The 15,532-nt window shown below is 41.7% G+C and overlaps 1 protein-coding gene across 4 annotated transcripts in view; it reads left to right on the top strand.

Annotated features, from left to right (window-relative positions):
- LOC140846851 (doublecortin domain-containing protein 2-like) overlaps positions 1-15,532 on the top strand; it is a 159,622-nt gene that overhangs the window by 12,830 nt on the left and 131,260 nt on the right. The window contains exon 3 of one of the 4 annotated variants that reach the window (XM_073224909.1): positions 13,073-13,129. The exons of the other annotated variants lie outside the window; for them this stretch is intronic. Coding sequence (XP_073081010.1) covers positions 13,073-13,107 — 35 coding nt within the window. The 3' untranslated portion in view covers positions 13,108-13,129. Of the gene's footprint in view, positions 1-13,072; positions 13,130-15,532 lie in introns of those variants that run through there. 4 annotated transcript variants of the gene reach the window in all.

The following is a 15,532-nucleotide window of genomic DNA, read 5'->3' as shown; positions in this document are numbered from 1 at the left end:
AAAGTATCTACTAAAACAAGTTGCTAACTAAATTTGTATGATTAAGCATCCTACTTAAATGAAGTATCAAACCATTCTCACTAGGAAGTTTCACTAAAGTACCCACTAAAATAATGTCCTTTGGCAACTCAAACAGCAAAATCTATGAAGAGAGAAGATCTTGTTCTCATACTGCGTGGGATTTGAAATATAAAAGATGAAATTTTAAGAATGAAACATGATTTGAAATTCTGCCAAGGTGTAGCAAGGTTTTGGTTGATGTATATTTATGTACCTACTATAATAAAATAAATACATATTAAGGATAATCATTAGCATGAACTTATTGAGTTTTCTGGTGAAGTCAAAGGGACTGTTCATGATGGAAATATAATTATTTCCACAGAGTAGGAATAGTAGGAATATATGCTAAATAAATAGCAACGTGTAGCCAATGAAGACATAAATTTTGCTCAACCATTTATTGAATGATGCTCATCTTTCACATTTTCTCAAGAATATTTCTCATGAGCCTGCTGGTTGCCAGGCAGTGGGCTAGATTCTAGCCATACAGATATAAAAAGATACTATGTGTCTATCAGAAATGACAACAAGGTAATTGTAGGAGGACTCTGGAAAGAGGTTTGAGTGATAAGATACACAAAGAAGAATAAGAAGATTGAAAAACAGAGATTATTAGTCCAAGGGAAGAAAATTATAGACTTAATTAATAATTGGCTTCAGTGCTTATAAAGAAAATGGGGATTAGCTCTTTTCTGTCAGAGCTGGGTACCAAAGAGGGGGAAACACATTAAGCTGTGGTGTGAAGGTTGAAGAACTTAGGTCAGATTGAGAAAAAAAAAACTTTTTAAATGGTGGAACTACTAAACATTTATTGAAAGTGCCACGCCTCTTTCTATTTCTAAACATAAATAGATTCTTCTGACATGCATATTTCAGTTGTATACCAAGATGGTGGAGCTGAACTGAGATGGGCTTTAATCCCAAAGCGCCCGGCAGTCCAAGGCTCTGAGGGTTGGACTGCTGCTGCAAGAGCCTCCCACGGAGCCTGAGGACCGGTGCCAGGCCCCACCTTCCCTCAGGGAGTCAGCGAGTGGGGCAAACCAGCTGGGGTCCCCCTGCAGTCCCTGTGTGGTGCCTCCCGCTGTGATTTTCTCCAGTTTCAGAGTTCCTCAGTGTAAATGAGTGGTGCGGCTGTGATTTGCTGGCATTTCCAGGCAGAATTTTTAAAGAGCAACAATTGAAGCAACACCATGAAAGTGGTGAGTTTGGAGGCCCTTCCTGTTTTGGAGGGTGGCTCTTGCATCTGGAGCTTTTGGCAGCCCAGCCCCAGCACACATCTGGCAGCTGTTCGAAGAGCTGCTGCAGTTTTTCTCATCATTGTAAATCCAGAAAAAGAAAACCCAAGAGGGGCAATACCTTAAAGGAATAAGGGAAGTGAGACTCAGAGGAGTTTCAGTAATAAGAAATAAGCATATAAAGTTATCTGTAATAACATGATTTTTCATCAGGATGTAAAAACTTGTCAGTTTAGGCACTTTCACTTTTATTTCCCTTTAATTTAGAACAAATTCTGTGTGTGTGTATGTGTTTGTTAAATGCCTAACTTGTGGAAACTGTTTCAAAGACCCAGAGTAGGACAGAGTAGCAAGAAATCCTTAGCTATTTCCTGGGAAAGCATGTTAAGAACACCTTGCCAAGGAAGGAGGATCTGGGCTCACCCCACGGGCCTCTTGGTTCTGCTGGGACGCAGACCCCAGTCTGGCCTCCAGCCGTCCGGCTGTCCTCTCAAGTGTGGTGGTGCGTAAGTCACTGGCTGGCGAGAGCGTTTGTGTAATTTAGCTTACATCTGTCAGCACCCTGGAAAAACAACAGTGGTCTCTGTTTACAGGTAGCAGGTCAGCAGTCTTACCTTGATGTACTAAATAAAATGAATTTCAGTGTGCTTAAAATGGACGGTGGAGGTCCTTTTAAGGTAGGGCTGTATTGGCGTTTGGTTGGTCTCAGCCTGGCCTACGCAGACTGAGCCTAGCGTCTGGCCTGGTCAGCAGTGACAATTCCTATGTATCATTATAAAAGACTCCTTTATAAGCAGCCGAACAGATCAAGGTCAGAAGTTACCCTATGATTACATAGTTTGGATGTTTGAATTTTTGAAATAAGGTCAGTTTCAGCCCACCTGTTAGTGGGGGGCAAAACTAAGTGGCGAAGAATTGTGGGAGAGGGGACACCAAGCTGCCTGGGTGTATTTGCAGTGTCTAATGTTTAACTCGGAACATTTCTCTCCAGGGAATTTCTGATGGCAGCCTAGGCGGCTTTGTTGTTTTCCTCTCGCCTTCTAGCAGTAAATGCAAATTTTCTGAGTTTCAGAGATTTATGAGACTCCTTGTCCATCTTTGCTATTTCAAATATACATCCTATGTAACTGAGCTGCCAACTCTTAGAAAATTTTATAAAACAAGCCATTATAATATTATCCAAGTTGCATTTTATAAACTAAATGTTAATTGATAAAATTCTGTATTCACAGACTGTTTTCCTAGAAGTGAAAAAATTAACTCAATTTCCAGCACTACAAGTTTTGCATTAGCTAATATGGAAACTTCCACAGCTGGTTTTTAAAAGCTAGATTTTAAAAAGTGGTTTGAAATATCAATCTTTACATCATAGATACAGCAAAGAGATTCTTTTAGTATGTCTTTTGCAAATATATGTAAATATATAGCTTATTTCTCACAAATGCTCAGTTGGCTAATATTTAATTTAGTCAAATAGTGTACAGAAATTGGATTAAATTACCTTTCTTCTAGCTGGCACTTCTGCTAATCAGATTGCTATTCCCTTGTGTTATTCCTGTTTCAATTATTTTATCAATTATATTGATTAACTTGGTTCTTCTCACCTATCAGTCCATCTAAATGCATTTGCGTGGGTGTATATGTATGTGATGAAGAATGGGCAATGTGATCTGCCCTTCAGGATTTTCAGCATTATTACTTAGTGACTCTTACTTATTTCTAAACTCCCTTCCCTTCCTCCACTCCCCTAATTCAATTGCTTATATACAACCATGTTCAAATTGTGGTTCCCCATCAGTTTGGGAATTCCCTGTGTTCTGTGTGACACGAGTCAAGTCAGTGGAGTGGTGTGCACTGGACTGGGTGTCAGGAGTTCCTGTCCAATGGTTATTGTAAATATGTTCATCCTGGAAATAACAGCCTTCATTAGAGGTCTGCATTTTAATCTGTAGTAATGTTAGTTTAGCTTGTGTGTCCCAGGCACCATGTGATTACTCTGAGCATATGGACAGAATTAGAAATCACAATGGCATTCTTTCTCTACCATTTTAGGTGCTCCTAAAGGATTACGGTAGATGGCTTTGTTTGCGGTATCTGGGAAAGGGGAGTCTGGAGGTGAATTGCTCTGTCTCTGCTCTTATTTTAGGCATGTTTTCATGTGGGAGGGTTTGGAGCTCAAGGAAATGTCACTAATCACAAATTTATGGCTCTTTTTGGTAAGAAAATATTAATATCACACATTTTTTCATCAAAAAAGTTTTGAGCTCGGATTTATGTGCCAGGCTTCATGCTAATTGGGTTTACGGTGGTGAGGAAGCCAGACAAGGTCACAGCCTTGGTGAAGCTTGTGGTCTAGTGGGAAGGCAGGTGAACAGATAAGCCATCATAATGAAGCACGCTGTCTAGGGGCAGTACAGTGGCACAGGTGCCCAAGGGGCAGCTCCACAGGCTAGGGGAATCTCCAGAAGCTTCCTGGAAGAAGTGGCATTTGAGTGGAGACCTAGCGGGGATGAGTAGATTTCAGCCAGGCAGATGGGGAGGAAGAGGGTTCCAGGCAAAGGCAGCAGCATGTGTGCATGTCTGCAGATGAAGGAGCGCATGGCACATTCACAGCCTTGCACAGATCCTGTTTGGCTGAAGCGTGGGAAAGCATTGGGATGTGAGGGGAGGATGGAGGCATCAGAAAGGGACCAAGGCTTTTAGGTGTTTTGACTTTCTCTGAAACCGATTGGAAGTTATGGAAGGGGTTTCAGCAGGGAATTGATATTATCACTCTTGCTGCTGCAGCAACTTTGACCGCCAGAAGACCACGTGATGGGCATGACTCTGGTACTTGTGATGGGAGAGGCTGTGGAAATGGCAGAAGGGTCAGCTTTGAAAGGCAGGACTTAGTGACCAGTGGATGTGGAAATAATGAAGGAAGATTTCCAGGACAATTCTTGAATTTCTGTCTTGGGCAGCTGGATCCATTGATACAGGGAAAATGTTTGTTCTTAGATAACAGCGGCAGAAATATTTGAAGTTTTAACTGTCTGAACATCGAGTCAATCCAAATGCTGGAAGATGTCTGAAACCAAACCTCACCATGAATGTGTAACTGAGTGTGTGTGAGTGTGCATGAGTGTGTATTTCTTTACTTTGTGCGTAGTAGGGTTTAGGCACTTTACAAATACTACCTGATTTAATCTTCACAACAACCTTATGAAGTAGGGATTGTTTTCATCCCATTTTACAGAGGAGGAAATTGGTGACTAAGTCATGGTCTTGCAAACCTCAGTCAGGAGGGACTGTGTGTTGATATATTGTGAGTTAGTGCAGAGAGAAGCATTTTCTACTGAGCTGACAAAATTAAATGGAGATGATCATTGGATGTCTTCTTGTTCTTGAAAGGGCATTTTGAGGGTGAAGGGTTTTATTTATTTATGCTTTGATTTAATGATGATAGGAAGGAGAAGATATATAAAGGAAGACTTAAATTAGGAATTGAATCCAAAAGGGGCACAGTTTTCTTTCATTTCCTTAATGTTCTTCTTTAACAAGCCATCCTTGCCTAGAGTTATTTTAGTTGTATTTTCTATTGACCTTCTTTTTGCCTTCGCTAAAATTCCCCATAGGAGAGGATGTTTCTGTTGAATGTTTCCAATACAGCACTTGAAGTGGCTTTTACGTGTCTTCTTATAAAAGGACTCTCACGGAAACTAAAGATATTTTTGCATGGAAATTTACTACAGAGTGCAAAGAGTTTAGAGAAAGAGGTATTGAGTCAAGAATCATGAATTATTTATTTTTATTTTCATGATGTTTACTGTCAAAAGGCCATTTTGTTTCTTTAGCATTTCTGACCAGATGGCTTGAGTAACATCTACCAAGTTACTAGGCAAACAAAGCAACTTTGTAGGATTGGAGGAAGGGAAGAGGGCATGCACCGTGTGTTGGAGACCAACTGCAAACTGCATTGCCCCTCCCACCCCGCAAGTATCTCAGGGTATAAGTCACTTGATCTCTATGGACTTCACATTCTTCAGCTGCAATATGAAAATAATAATGCCTTCTTAAAAGAACTGTTGTGAAGATTAAAAACATGTAGATGTATACTAAGTTCCTGGCACTGTGCCACTTATATTGGTGGAACTCAATGAATTGAAGTTTTACCACATTGCTTCTGATGGTAATAAGGCTCATATGAATCGAGTAGCTGGTAAATGGATTAAGACATCATACTGGCTGCTTTTGCAGACTGTGGCCAAAAGGAGAGGATGCACACATTTAAGTGCCCCATTGACTGTAAAGCCCTCTGCAGATGCTAGGTGATACTTATCAATCCTTCTCCCTGGAGTGACCGTAGAGTAGGTGTTTTACAAATGGTTGAGATCATCATTACATAAATACATGAAAAAGGAAATATATCAGTAAGTAAAATAGCATAACATAAACTTTTTTGTGTTATTAAATCTTTGAGTTGTTCTTCAAATATTAAGGTTTTAAAATCTTCAGTGACTTCTATTTGTCTTGACATAGAGATAAATGCCTTAATATAGCCCATAATGCCATAGGTTGGTGTTTTCCAAACATCAGGTCATGATGCTTTAGTATGTTGAAAGTCAATTTAGTTGTGACAAATATATACAAAAATAAAATAGACAATATTAGATTGCCATTTGGTAGCAAGGGCTATGTCCTGTTTTGTGAAATGGTGATTTTGAATAAGTGTGTGTGTGTATGTGTGCATGAATCAGGTTGCAGCGTAAGATGTAGTCCTTGCTTTGGTGGTGGTCAGTAAAATCTGAATGGTGCCATCCTGTGCCTCATACCCTTCCAGACCCACTCTTCCACCACTTCCTTTGCTTTATGTTCTCTGCCATTACCACTCCCACAGTAAGAGGTGGAGTCTGTTTTTCTCTCACCTGAACCTGGAGAAGACTTTGGATTGCCTGGAAGAAAAGAATGCAGCGGACACGGTGCTGTGGGACTGCCGGCCTTTGGCTCACGGTGCACCTCTTGGAGCTCTTATCTTGGGGCTTTTGCCTTTGGCTGTTCACTGCATTTGGCCCATCCTTCCCCATTCCTCCCTCTGCCTCTTTCGCTCACACTTACCCCAGCCAAACGCCACTTCCGCAGGCACGCCCTCTCTGACCGTCCTGACTGGACCTCGTCCCCAACTGTTGGTGCACATGGGGCCTTTCTCTTTTTTAGCACTTGTTATGAATGAACTCACCTTTGTGAGGTGAAGTAGTGGATTGAAATGTATCTCTCCCCTTAGACTGTGAACTCTAGGATGTCAGGTGTCGTGCCTGCTTATACTCCTCAGGGAACCACCCCAGGCATCAAACACAGTGCCTGGCACACAGAATTATTTATTTAATGAATAGTAATCATGCTACTTTCTTGGTATATGAAAATGGCTGTAGTCAGTTTTTGCTTTAAATACTTCTGTTTCCTTCATATTTAACTTCTTATGATTGTTTTTTAAACAAGGCATTCCAGTTATTCAGGGTGCACAGTAAATTACCCCAAATCTAGTAGCATAAGGCAATGATTTATTTTGCTTATGGACGCTGTGTGTCAGGAATTCAGGGAGGGCGTAGCAGGGATGGTTTTTCTCTGCTCCGTGATGCCTGGAGCCCGAGATGCAGCTTTGAGAGCTGTAGGCTCGGATCTGTTGAGGGCTTGTTTGCTCACGTGGTTGCTGGTGGCTGACGCGTGCTGTCAGCTGTGCCTCAGTTCCTCCTCCGCTTCCCTGTCCCGTGGGGTCTCTCCCTGTGGGGAGCCAGATTTGGCTTCTTCACAGAATGGTGGTGGCTTCCCAGGATGAGTGCTGAGTGAGTGAAAGAGAAGGGTGGGAGAGTAGGGAGGGGGGCAGGTGGCAAGACTCGGGAGAAGGAAGTGGGTCAGAAACACTGCTGTGGCCATTTTTAGGAAATGCAGTCTTCTACACCAGGAATTTGTTTCACTTCCAGCGTTTAGACATGGTTTTGCACACCTTCAGGTTTGGGTGTGTTTGATGATGACTTTTTGGTTTAGCACAGAGGCTCTCCTTCTTTCTGTATCTTATCCTGTAGCATCCCAAAATGAAGAATGGATTTTTCACTTAATTGCTTTCAGGTTTAACTACACTATATAATTAATTGGTTCATTCTAATCCATAAACACTTTCTCATTCTTGGTTTTCTGGTTGCTGAGGAAGCACCACTCTGCTCTGGGACCTTTTTCCTGTCCTGTAGAATATTGCCAATACAAGGGAAAGAACCAGAAGGAGCCATTTAATTGAGATTCTGCAATATAATTTGTCAATTGGACCCAATAGAAACATTACTAACATGTAACACTTAGTCTTGATAAAATCGAACATTCAAGATGCAGATAATCTAAAAGAAACACTTCATATAATTATGACAAAAATACTGAAAAGCATTTAGATATGTCCAGATATGGCTAAAAATTTTACAACTAGATATTTCTAGATATGTCTAAATATTATATACAAATATATGTATTTAGATTTAATATAGAAAGGTTAATTCTAAATACAATTGTTTAATAACTTGCTTGCTTAATTTTTTTTTGTATCATTAATATACAATTACATGAGCAGCATTATGGTTACTAGACTCCCCCCATAATCAAGTTCCCACCACATCCCATTACAGTCATTGTCCATCAGCATAGTAAGATGCTATAGAATCACCACTTGTCTTCTCTGTGCTATACTGCCTTCCCCGTGCCCCCCCAACATTATGTGCACTAATCATAATGTCCCCTTTCCCCCCTTATCCCTCACTTCCCACCCATCCTTCCCAGTTCTTTTCCCTTTGGTAACTGTTAGTTGTTTCTTGGGTTCTGTGAGTCTGCTGCTGTTTTGTCCCTTCAGTTTTTACTTTGTTCTTATACTTCACAGATGAGTGGAATCATTTGGTACTTGTCTTCCTCTGCCTGGCTTATTTTACCGAGCTAATATCCTCTAGTTCCATCCATGTTGTTGCAAATGGTAGGATTTGTTGTCTTCTTATGGCTGGATAATCTTCCATTGTGTATATGTACCACATCTTCTTTATCCATTCATCTACGGATGGACACTTAGGTTGCTTCCATGTCTTGGCTATTGTAAATAGTGCTGTGATAAACATAGGGGTGCATATGTCTCTTTCAAACTGGGGCAGGTCTGCTGTTTTCTTTTGTTATAAGGTCATCGTGCTACTGTGCCAGGTTGCTCATCAGAGGAGGCATGTAATGTGTGACATGTGGTGCTGTAAAGGCTCAAGACAAGTTGGAAACCATTAAACTAAGGCTTGGATTTATTAACATTGCATAAAAGCTTGTTATAAGGCTGCGAGGGAAGGGAGAGCCCTGGGAATTACGTGTTACCAGAGAGAACGCTCTTCCTGTCCTCAGGTGGGAAAGATTTTATAGAATGGGTGAGACCACAGTAGTGATTGGAGTAAAAGAAGGGGAGACGTCAAAAGAGCTGGGCTCACAAGAAGGTGAGCCGGTGTTTGCTGATGTGTGTCTGTGTCGTACCAGAAACAACAAGGAAGGTCCAGTGTTTGCCATCTGTGTCAGCATTCCTATGTCTCCAAATACGGCATTTGCAGAGAGAGTGCCTCAATTGCTTTTCATTGTAATTCATTTTAATGATAAATACCTAGTTTATAAATCTGCATTTAAGCTTTTTGGGAACAGAGCCAGGCACCTTTGTGCCGGGAACGGGGTTCATCCTGGGTAGAAAAGTAAGATTAACGCACAGCCTAGCTTTCTTTTATCCACACTGACCCGTCACCATTTAAAACATCCTTCCTTGTGGATCCTGTTTCCTTTGCCTTCAGCGGCTGTGGTGCTCTGATGTTTCCTCACAGATTCTCCCTGTCCCTCTTGAGTGGTGGGATCCTGTCTGCCCACAGTGATCTGGAAGGAGGTGGACCAGTGTTGAAATCAAGTAAAAAGGCTGCCTTGCACACTAGCAAAGCCAGTTTATGAGATAATTTGTGGTGGTCCATTTTAAAAGGCAAATTTTCAGGTACTTGAGGATGTCAAATTTCTCCTCCTTTGAAGCTTAGAAAGGATGACTTTTTAGGTCAAGTTTCCCCAAACAATACTGTTTATACAGCGTGGCCTTTTATTTTTATTTATTGTTGTGCACTCTATGGGTGTGAAGATTTCAATTTACCTTTTGATTTGTATGGCAGGTTTTAGAGGCTTTGAAACAGTATGTCTAGAAATTACATTCGACCCAGTGTTGTTTGGTAGTTGGTAACCTGGAAACCTAATTGCAGCAGCCAGCTGCACAAACACGGTTGCTCTTCTGAGTGCTGGTAGTGGAAGTGGTGCCATGAGGGCTCAGCCCAGAACTGGCTTGACAGCCCTACGGACAGAATGGGCCTCCAGCGCATGGTCATTGCTGACTGGGGTGCAGGCATTCTGAAGATGCTTAGTGGAATTTAGAAAGAATAATGATTTCAGTCCTTGAGTCCTTGAGTCCTTGGCAGTGTGTTCACTAAGGCTTTAGTTGGGAGGGACTAACACAAGATGAAGTGTCCTTCTTTTCTATTTGAAGGTTAAAGTAGCTGTTTTTTCCACCATATCCGGGAGACTGTAAGAGACTTGCTTTCTTAAATAAATTTGCTTTTTTTCCTTCTGTATTTTATGTTATGTGAGCACTACAATTACTTGGGAAGCAGCAGCATGGAAATGTGAACACGAACAAGCTCTCATACATTTTATTAATTCACATCTTCATTTTGGCATTATAAATGCAGGTAGAAAATAACATAGTGCTAGTGCAGGAAGACTCAGTGTGGGATTGGTTTTGTGTCATCTTATGGATTTTGCATGATTTGTATTGAATGTAATTAAGGCACAAAGTAAGCTAGGCCACTTGTAATAAAACCTAGATTAATCATGGAAATGGGTTGGTTCCAATCTGGGGGTGATAGAAGGGCGCTCTCTCCCATTTCCCATTCTGTTTGGAACAGTAGATGACTAGTGACAGGTTTTGCCTAGCTTGTCTGTCTGTCTGTCTCCATCCAGTGTGTCCTTAGTTCCAGGTTATCACATTCTCTTTACCTTGCCTTTATAATTTGGAGATGACAGGATAGAAATGAGGAGTTGAAATGAAGTTGAAATGCAGTGGTATTTTTTCCAACTGATTTTTCAACAAACCTAAGTCAATAGAAGATTTCATTAAACTTGTTTTTCTTCTTAATATGATACTTCATGCTGAGAAAAACAAACGAACTTGATAAAGGCTTTCCAAGAAGCCTATCTTACATGCAGAGGGAATGATGGTAAACTTTGTCCTTAAATTCTGTTATTATTCTGTATATGTTTCCCTGCTTACTACACATCTACATACATCCTGGGTAACTAAGCCTATTTAGCCTGAATTATCTCTTCAAACCTTAATTTATATACTTCCATCAGTAGGGAACGCCCCTCTGTTTTTATTTGAATTCCTGTGTTTAGCAGTTTACCATGGAGAGACATCATGACATACTGGAAAGAATATGGATTTTGGAGCTTAAATAGGCCTGGTTTTAATCCTGCTTCTAGGACCTAAAGTACATTGGAAACTGGAAAAAGTTGTATCTGTCTTGGTGCTGTAGTTATCAAGAAATAGAAAGTGAATATCTACCATGTGTCAGATGCTGAACTGGCTGATTGGGGTGAAAAATAAGAAATGTGTAGCCCTTACCTATCTAGGAATTAGCTTGTTGTCTAGCAAGAATGATAGATGATGCACATACAAATAGTGGTAAAATAGGGTAGGTGTGCCAGAGTGTTTAAGCCCAGTGTTAATGACTGTCCCAAGGGGAATGCCACTAATATTACATGACAAGGGAAGCAGAGAAAGGGCACTTCAGAGCGGAGCTGGGTCTTGAGAAATTGGTCGGTCAGTAGACATGTTGGGGACAAGGTGAAAATGCCACGAACAAGGACATACCAGCATCAGATGTCATAGCTGTGGTGGTCACTTAGATGGGGCAGCTGACCTCTTGGCTGTGAGAGGCTGTGGGCCCCAAACTCGACAGAAATTCCCTTTGGCTGAATCAAGACCCTGCAGCAGAGATTCTCAATTCTTGGAACGTTCAAACTATACAGATTCCCTCTCTGCCCAAAGATAATTCAGATACAAGTTAAGGCCTTAGTTAGTTGAATTCAGAATGTTGCATGATCAGATGTCCAAAGCACAGCCAGTTTAATATCGCATATAGTGTATTTTACAGGAATCTAAACTCTTTATTATCTTGAGATCTAATAACTGTGAAGGTGAATCTACACAGGGGAATCCATCTTAAAACCCTCAGTTGTTGACAGCTCAGTACCAATAGGCAAGGGATTTAGAGTCACCCTGTGACCTGAGCAGGAAAGCTTGCCCAGTTTCCATAGATATGGGGATGTCTGCTCTGGAAGAAATGTTCCTCTTTGGTTCTTGAACAAATAACATTTATCACACATCTTTAGACACACAAACTATTCTTGCTCATCATCAGGTAATTTATACTTCACGCAGAAAGTAGTCTTTATTTGTTCCTTGGAAATGGAAGCTCATTAATCTGGACTAGACCCCATTTCCTTGTGTGTGCCACTTTAGCCATCTGTTGGAGACTAATGAATGTTAGGCATTAAAGTGTGAAAATAAGCTAAATATGTACTAAGCAGAGACCAATACATGCAAAGGGAAAGAAAAATTAACACATTTGCTAGGCTTTAAAAAATGATTTTATTTAAAGAATGTTAATTTTGTTAGTAACACCCCATTTCTTCATTATAAGTTTATGTTAAGAGATTAATTAAAAGTGGATTGCAGCAGTGAAAACTGATTATATATATTAAAATTCAGACACATCATATACTGTCAGTTGCTAAAGACTGAAGCTATTAGAAGTGATGAGTTTTACGTAGATAGGTTAGTACAGAAAGTGACCATAGAAGTTAAAATAAAATGTTTATGTACAGTAGAAAGAAAGATCTCAGAATTTATAGTCCAAAGTCCTGGGCTGTGTTTCCTATGGCCTCAGTTTCACCAGCTGTGAATTGGGGATGACAATAATACCTTATCCCATGGCACTGGAGTCCAGTGCCATTCATCTCAGCTCATCAGACTCCAGCTACTTGCAAGCTCTGATAGTCCAGGAGTCCTGGCTGACTTGCTCATGGCCGATGGGGGGCTCCACACACGTGTTGTGGTCGTGTGCAGTGTGCCAGGCCCTGGGCTGCTCTGGGGGAATGGGGCTGGCTGCAACACAGCCTGGGCTCACAGAGCGAGCCGTTTGTCTGAGGAGCCAGCAGTCACCAAATACCAAAACCCAAGGACAGCAAGGTATGGCTTAATTGAGGCTGTAGGTGAAAGTGCTTCATACATTCTTGGTTTCTTTGTTTTTTTTCTCATTCTTAGTTTTTATTGAAATGAATAATAATGGGGCTTTTTTTCCCCTGCTGAATAAATTTTGGCTTCTTTTCTGTATCTTCTGTTTCCTGTATAGCTAAGATATATGCCAGCCAGCTCTTAATCTTTGTGTAATTTCTAATTTTATGGATCATCTGTAGTAAATTTTAAAATTTGGGCTGATTTTCTGCTATCCTGGGAGCAACGAGGGGATGTCTTTTTGTTGGTTGATGTGTTCTAAAGATGAAGACCTGTTTTAACATTAGCTTGAGTTGAAAAGGAAGATAGTAAATATATAGACAAAATGCTGATTTAATGAATTTTGACTTTAAATGACTTTTGGATTAGCCAGTGTGTTTTGATTATCCTTATCCGTTCTCTTCTCCATCAACAGGGAGACTTGGAAATTTCTGTACATGTGCATACTAACGAAATTGCAGTTATGCATAGGTAAATATGCGTCTTCAACTCCTTTAGGTGACCAGAGCAAAAATTTTCCTTCCTTCCTTCCTTCCTTCCTTCCTTCCTTCCTTCCTTCCTTCCTTCCTTCCTTCCTTCCTTCCTTCCTTCCTTCCTTCCTTCCTTCCTTCCCTCCCTCCCTCCCTCCCTGCCTCCCTCCCTCCCTTCCCTTCCTTCCTTCCTTCCTTCCTTCCTTCCTTCCTTCCTTCCTTCCTTCCTTCCTTCCTTCCTTCCTTCTCTCCCTCCCTCCCTCCCTCCCTTCCTCCCTTCCTTCCTTCCTTCCTTCCTTCCTTCCTTCCTTCCTTCCTTCCTTCCTTCCTTCCTTCTCTCCCTCCCTCCCTCCCTCCCTCCCTCCCTCCCTTCCTTCCTTCCTTCCTTCCTTCCTTCCTTCCTTCCTTCCTTCCTTCCTTCTCTCCCTCCCTCCCTCCCTCCCTCCCTCCCTCCCTCCCTTCCTTCCTTCCTTCCTTCCTTCCTTCCTCCTTCCTTCCTTCCTTCCTTCCTCCTTCCTCCCTCCCTTCCTCCCTTCCTTCCTTCCTTCCTTCCTTCCTTCCTTCCTTCCTTCCTTCCTTCCTTCCTTCCTTCCTTCCTTCCTTCCTTCCTTCCTTCCTTCTCTCCCTCCCTTCCTCTCTCCCTCCTCTCCCCGACACCCCCCCTTTTTTTTTCTGGTTTTAGAACTTTATGTGAAATTTGACCAAAAGTACTGGTATGTGGTCTGTGATTCAACATGGGAGGGGGAAGGGAGGTCTGGAATAATGACAGGTAAATATTATGGAAGTAGGTATAAGGAGCTTCTGAGACTGAAAGACAGTTTTCAGTTTACTCAATTTTATTTAAAAATGAGACACATGGCACAGTGTGTCTCATCTGGCACTGGCTGTGGGCATTTGGTTTTTGTAAATAGGTCTTGCTATTACGATGCTAAGGGGTAAACCCTACCACAGGCTGAGATGTGAATGCTGTGACAAAGAAAAGACAGTGAGAAAAATTCCCTGAATTTTCTCTAGTAACTTATTTTAAAAAATAATAAAAATCCATTCCACTTGCTAAATGTACTTTGGAGTTATAGAGAAAGTTTTGCAGAGCACATGTGTTGAGAACTCCTGTCCTGGGACATGGCGCTGATGTGAATGACACCTGTGGCTCATTCTCTGCAAAGTCATCTTGTAGAAGTGGGAACGACAGTCTCCCTTGTGATTCTTCAGGGCGTGGGGGACGTCCAGCCTCAGCACAGGGCAGGATCTCACTGTCTCTGCGAGTGGGGGCCAAGGCCTGCTGGCCTTCCGAGGTGGATGGTTGGTTGAGGCCTCAGAGCTTCAGAATTCTCCCACAGGGTGCCACGCTGCTTTTGCCATTGCCGGGAGGGCTTTATGATCTGCCTATTTACCGTGATGCAGAAAGGTTCATGGGTAATTAAGGACGGTGGCCTGCAAGTGCGTGCCTTCATTTGAAAGGAAAAGGGGTCTTATGTGAAGAAGTGTTCCTCTTGCTCCCAGACTGTTTGAGTTTGAACCAGGTGGCTCTGGGGTTTCTGGTTTTGGGTTATTCCAAGAGGGGAGATTGTCTTAAAGGATCCTCCTAATTCCTAGTCTTTCCCTGTGAAAGGTAGATGGGGAGCAAAATGAACTGCATTCGATGTGAATTCCAGCATTTGATTTGTCTTCTTTGGTTTAGTCTAAACACTTGAGATGCAAAAGTGTCAAGGCTCTTTCATGAGCTACTCTGACCCAAGTAACCCAGATAGTGAAGGAATAGAAATAGGAAGAAGTGGGACTAAGAGGAAACAAACTTTGATTTTCCTGTTAACAGTTGTTTACAAATTAGAGACGAAATGTTGTAAGGTGTTTGTTTTTGCAGCTGTTTGACCTTAGTGGGCTGAACAGGAACAGGTTTCATTTCTTCGTGTGTTTTCCTTACAGGGCGGTACTCCCGTCGCATTCGCTGTTCTCAGGTGTGTGCGTTTCACGCAGGTAGGCTGGAGATCAGCGCACAGTAGGCCAATGACTTACGGCAGGTGGGAGGGTGGGTCACTGTGCCGTCCAGTCTTGGACTGTTACTTTTTGAGGTTTTCTTATGCTTCTAAGTAATGGAAAAAACCTCACTGAGCTTTGAACATTCTTCTCTATCTACATCATGTGCTTTGACCTCCTGGATGGTGTAGTCTTGGTATGAAGGTGGTTTTTTTTTTGGACCTAGTTCTACCCTAAGGGAATGCAAATATTTTCCCAATTAGGCTAGGTTCACTGGTTAACAAAAAAACCATTGTTTCTCATTATTCTGAGCTAGTAAGCCTGGCATGTGAAAAGAGACTCCCTGCTTTGTGTATTAGTGATAAAACCCATGACTGAGCTTGGAGAGGGAACTGTTTTCTTCTCTGTTTTAGTGGTACAAGTAATAA

Source organism: Manis javanica, chromosome 16, assembly GCF_040802235.1.
Source record: "Manis javanica isolate MJ-LG chromosome 16, MJ_LKY, whole genome shotgun sequence".
Lineage (NCBI taxonomy): Eukaryota > Metazoa > Chordata > Mammalia > Pholidota > Manidae > Manis > Manis javanica.
Note: the sequence above shows the minus strand (reverse complement) of the source record. Positions and strands in the feature narration are given on the sequence as shown.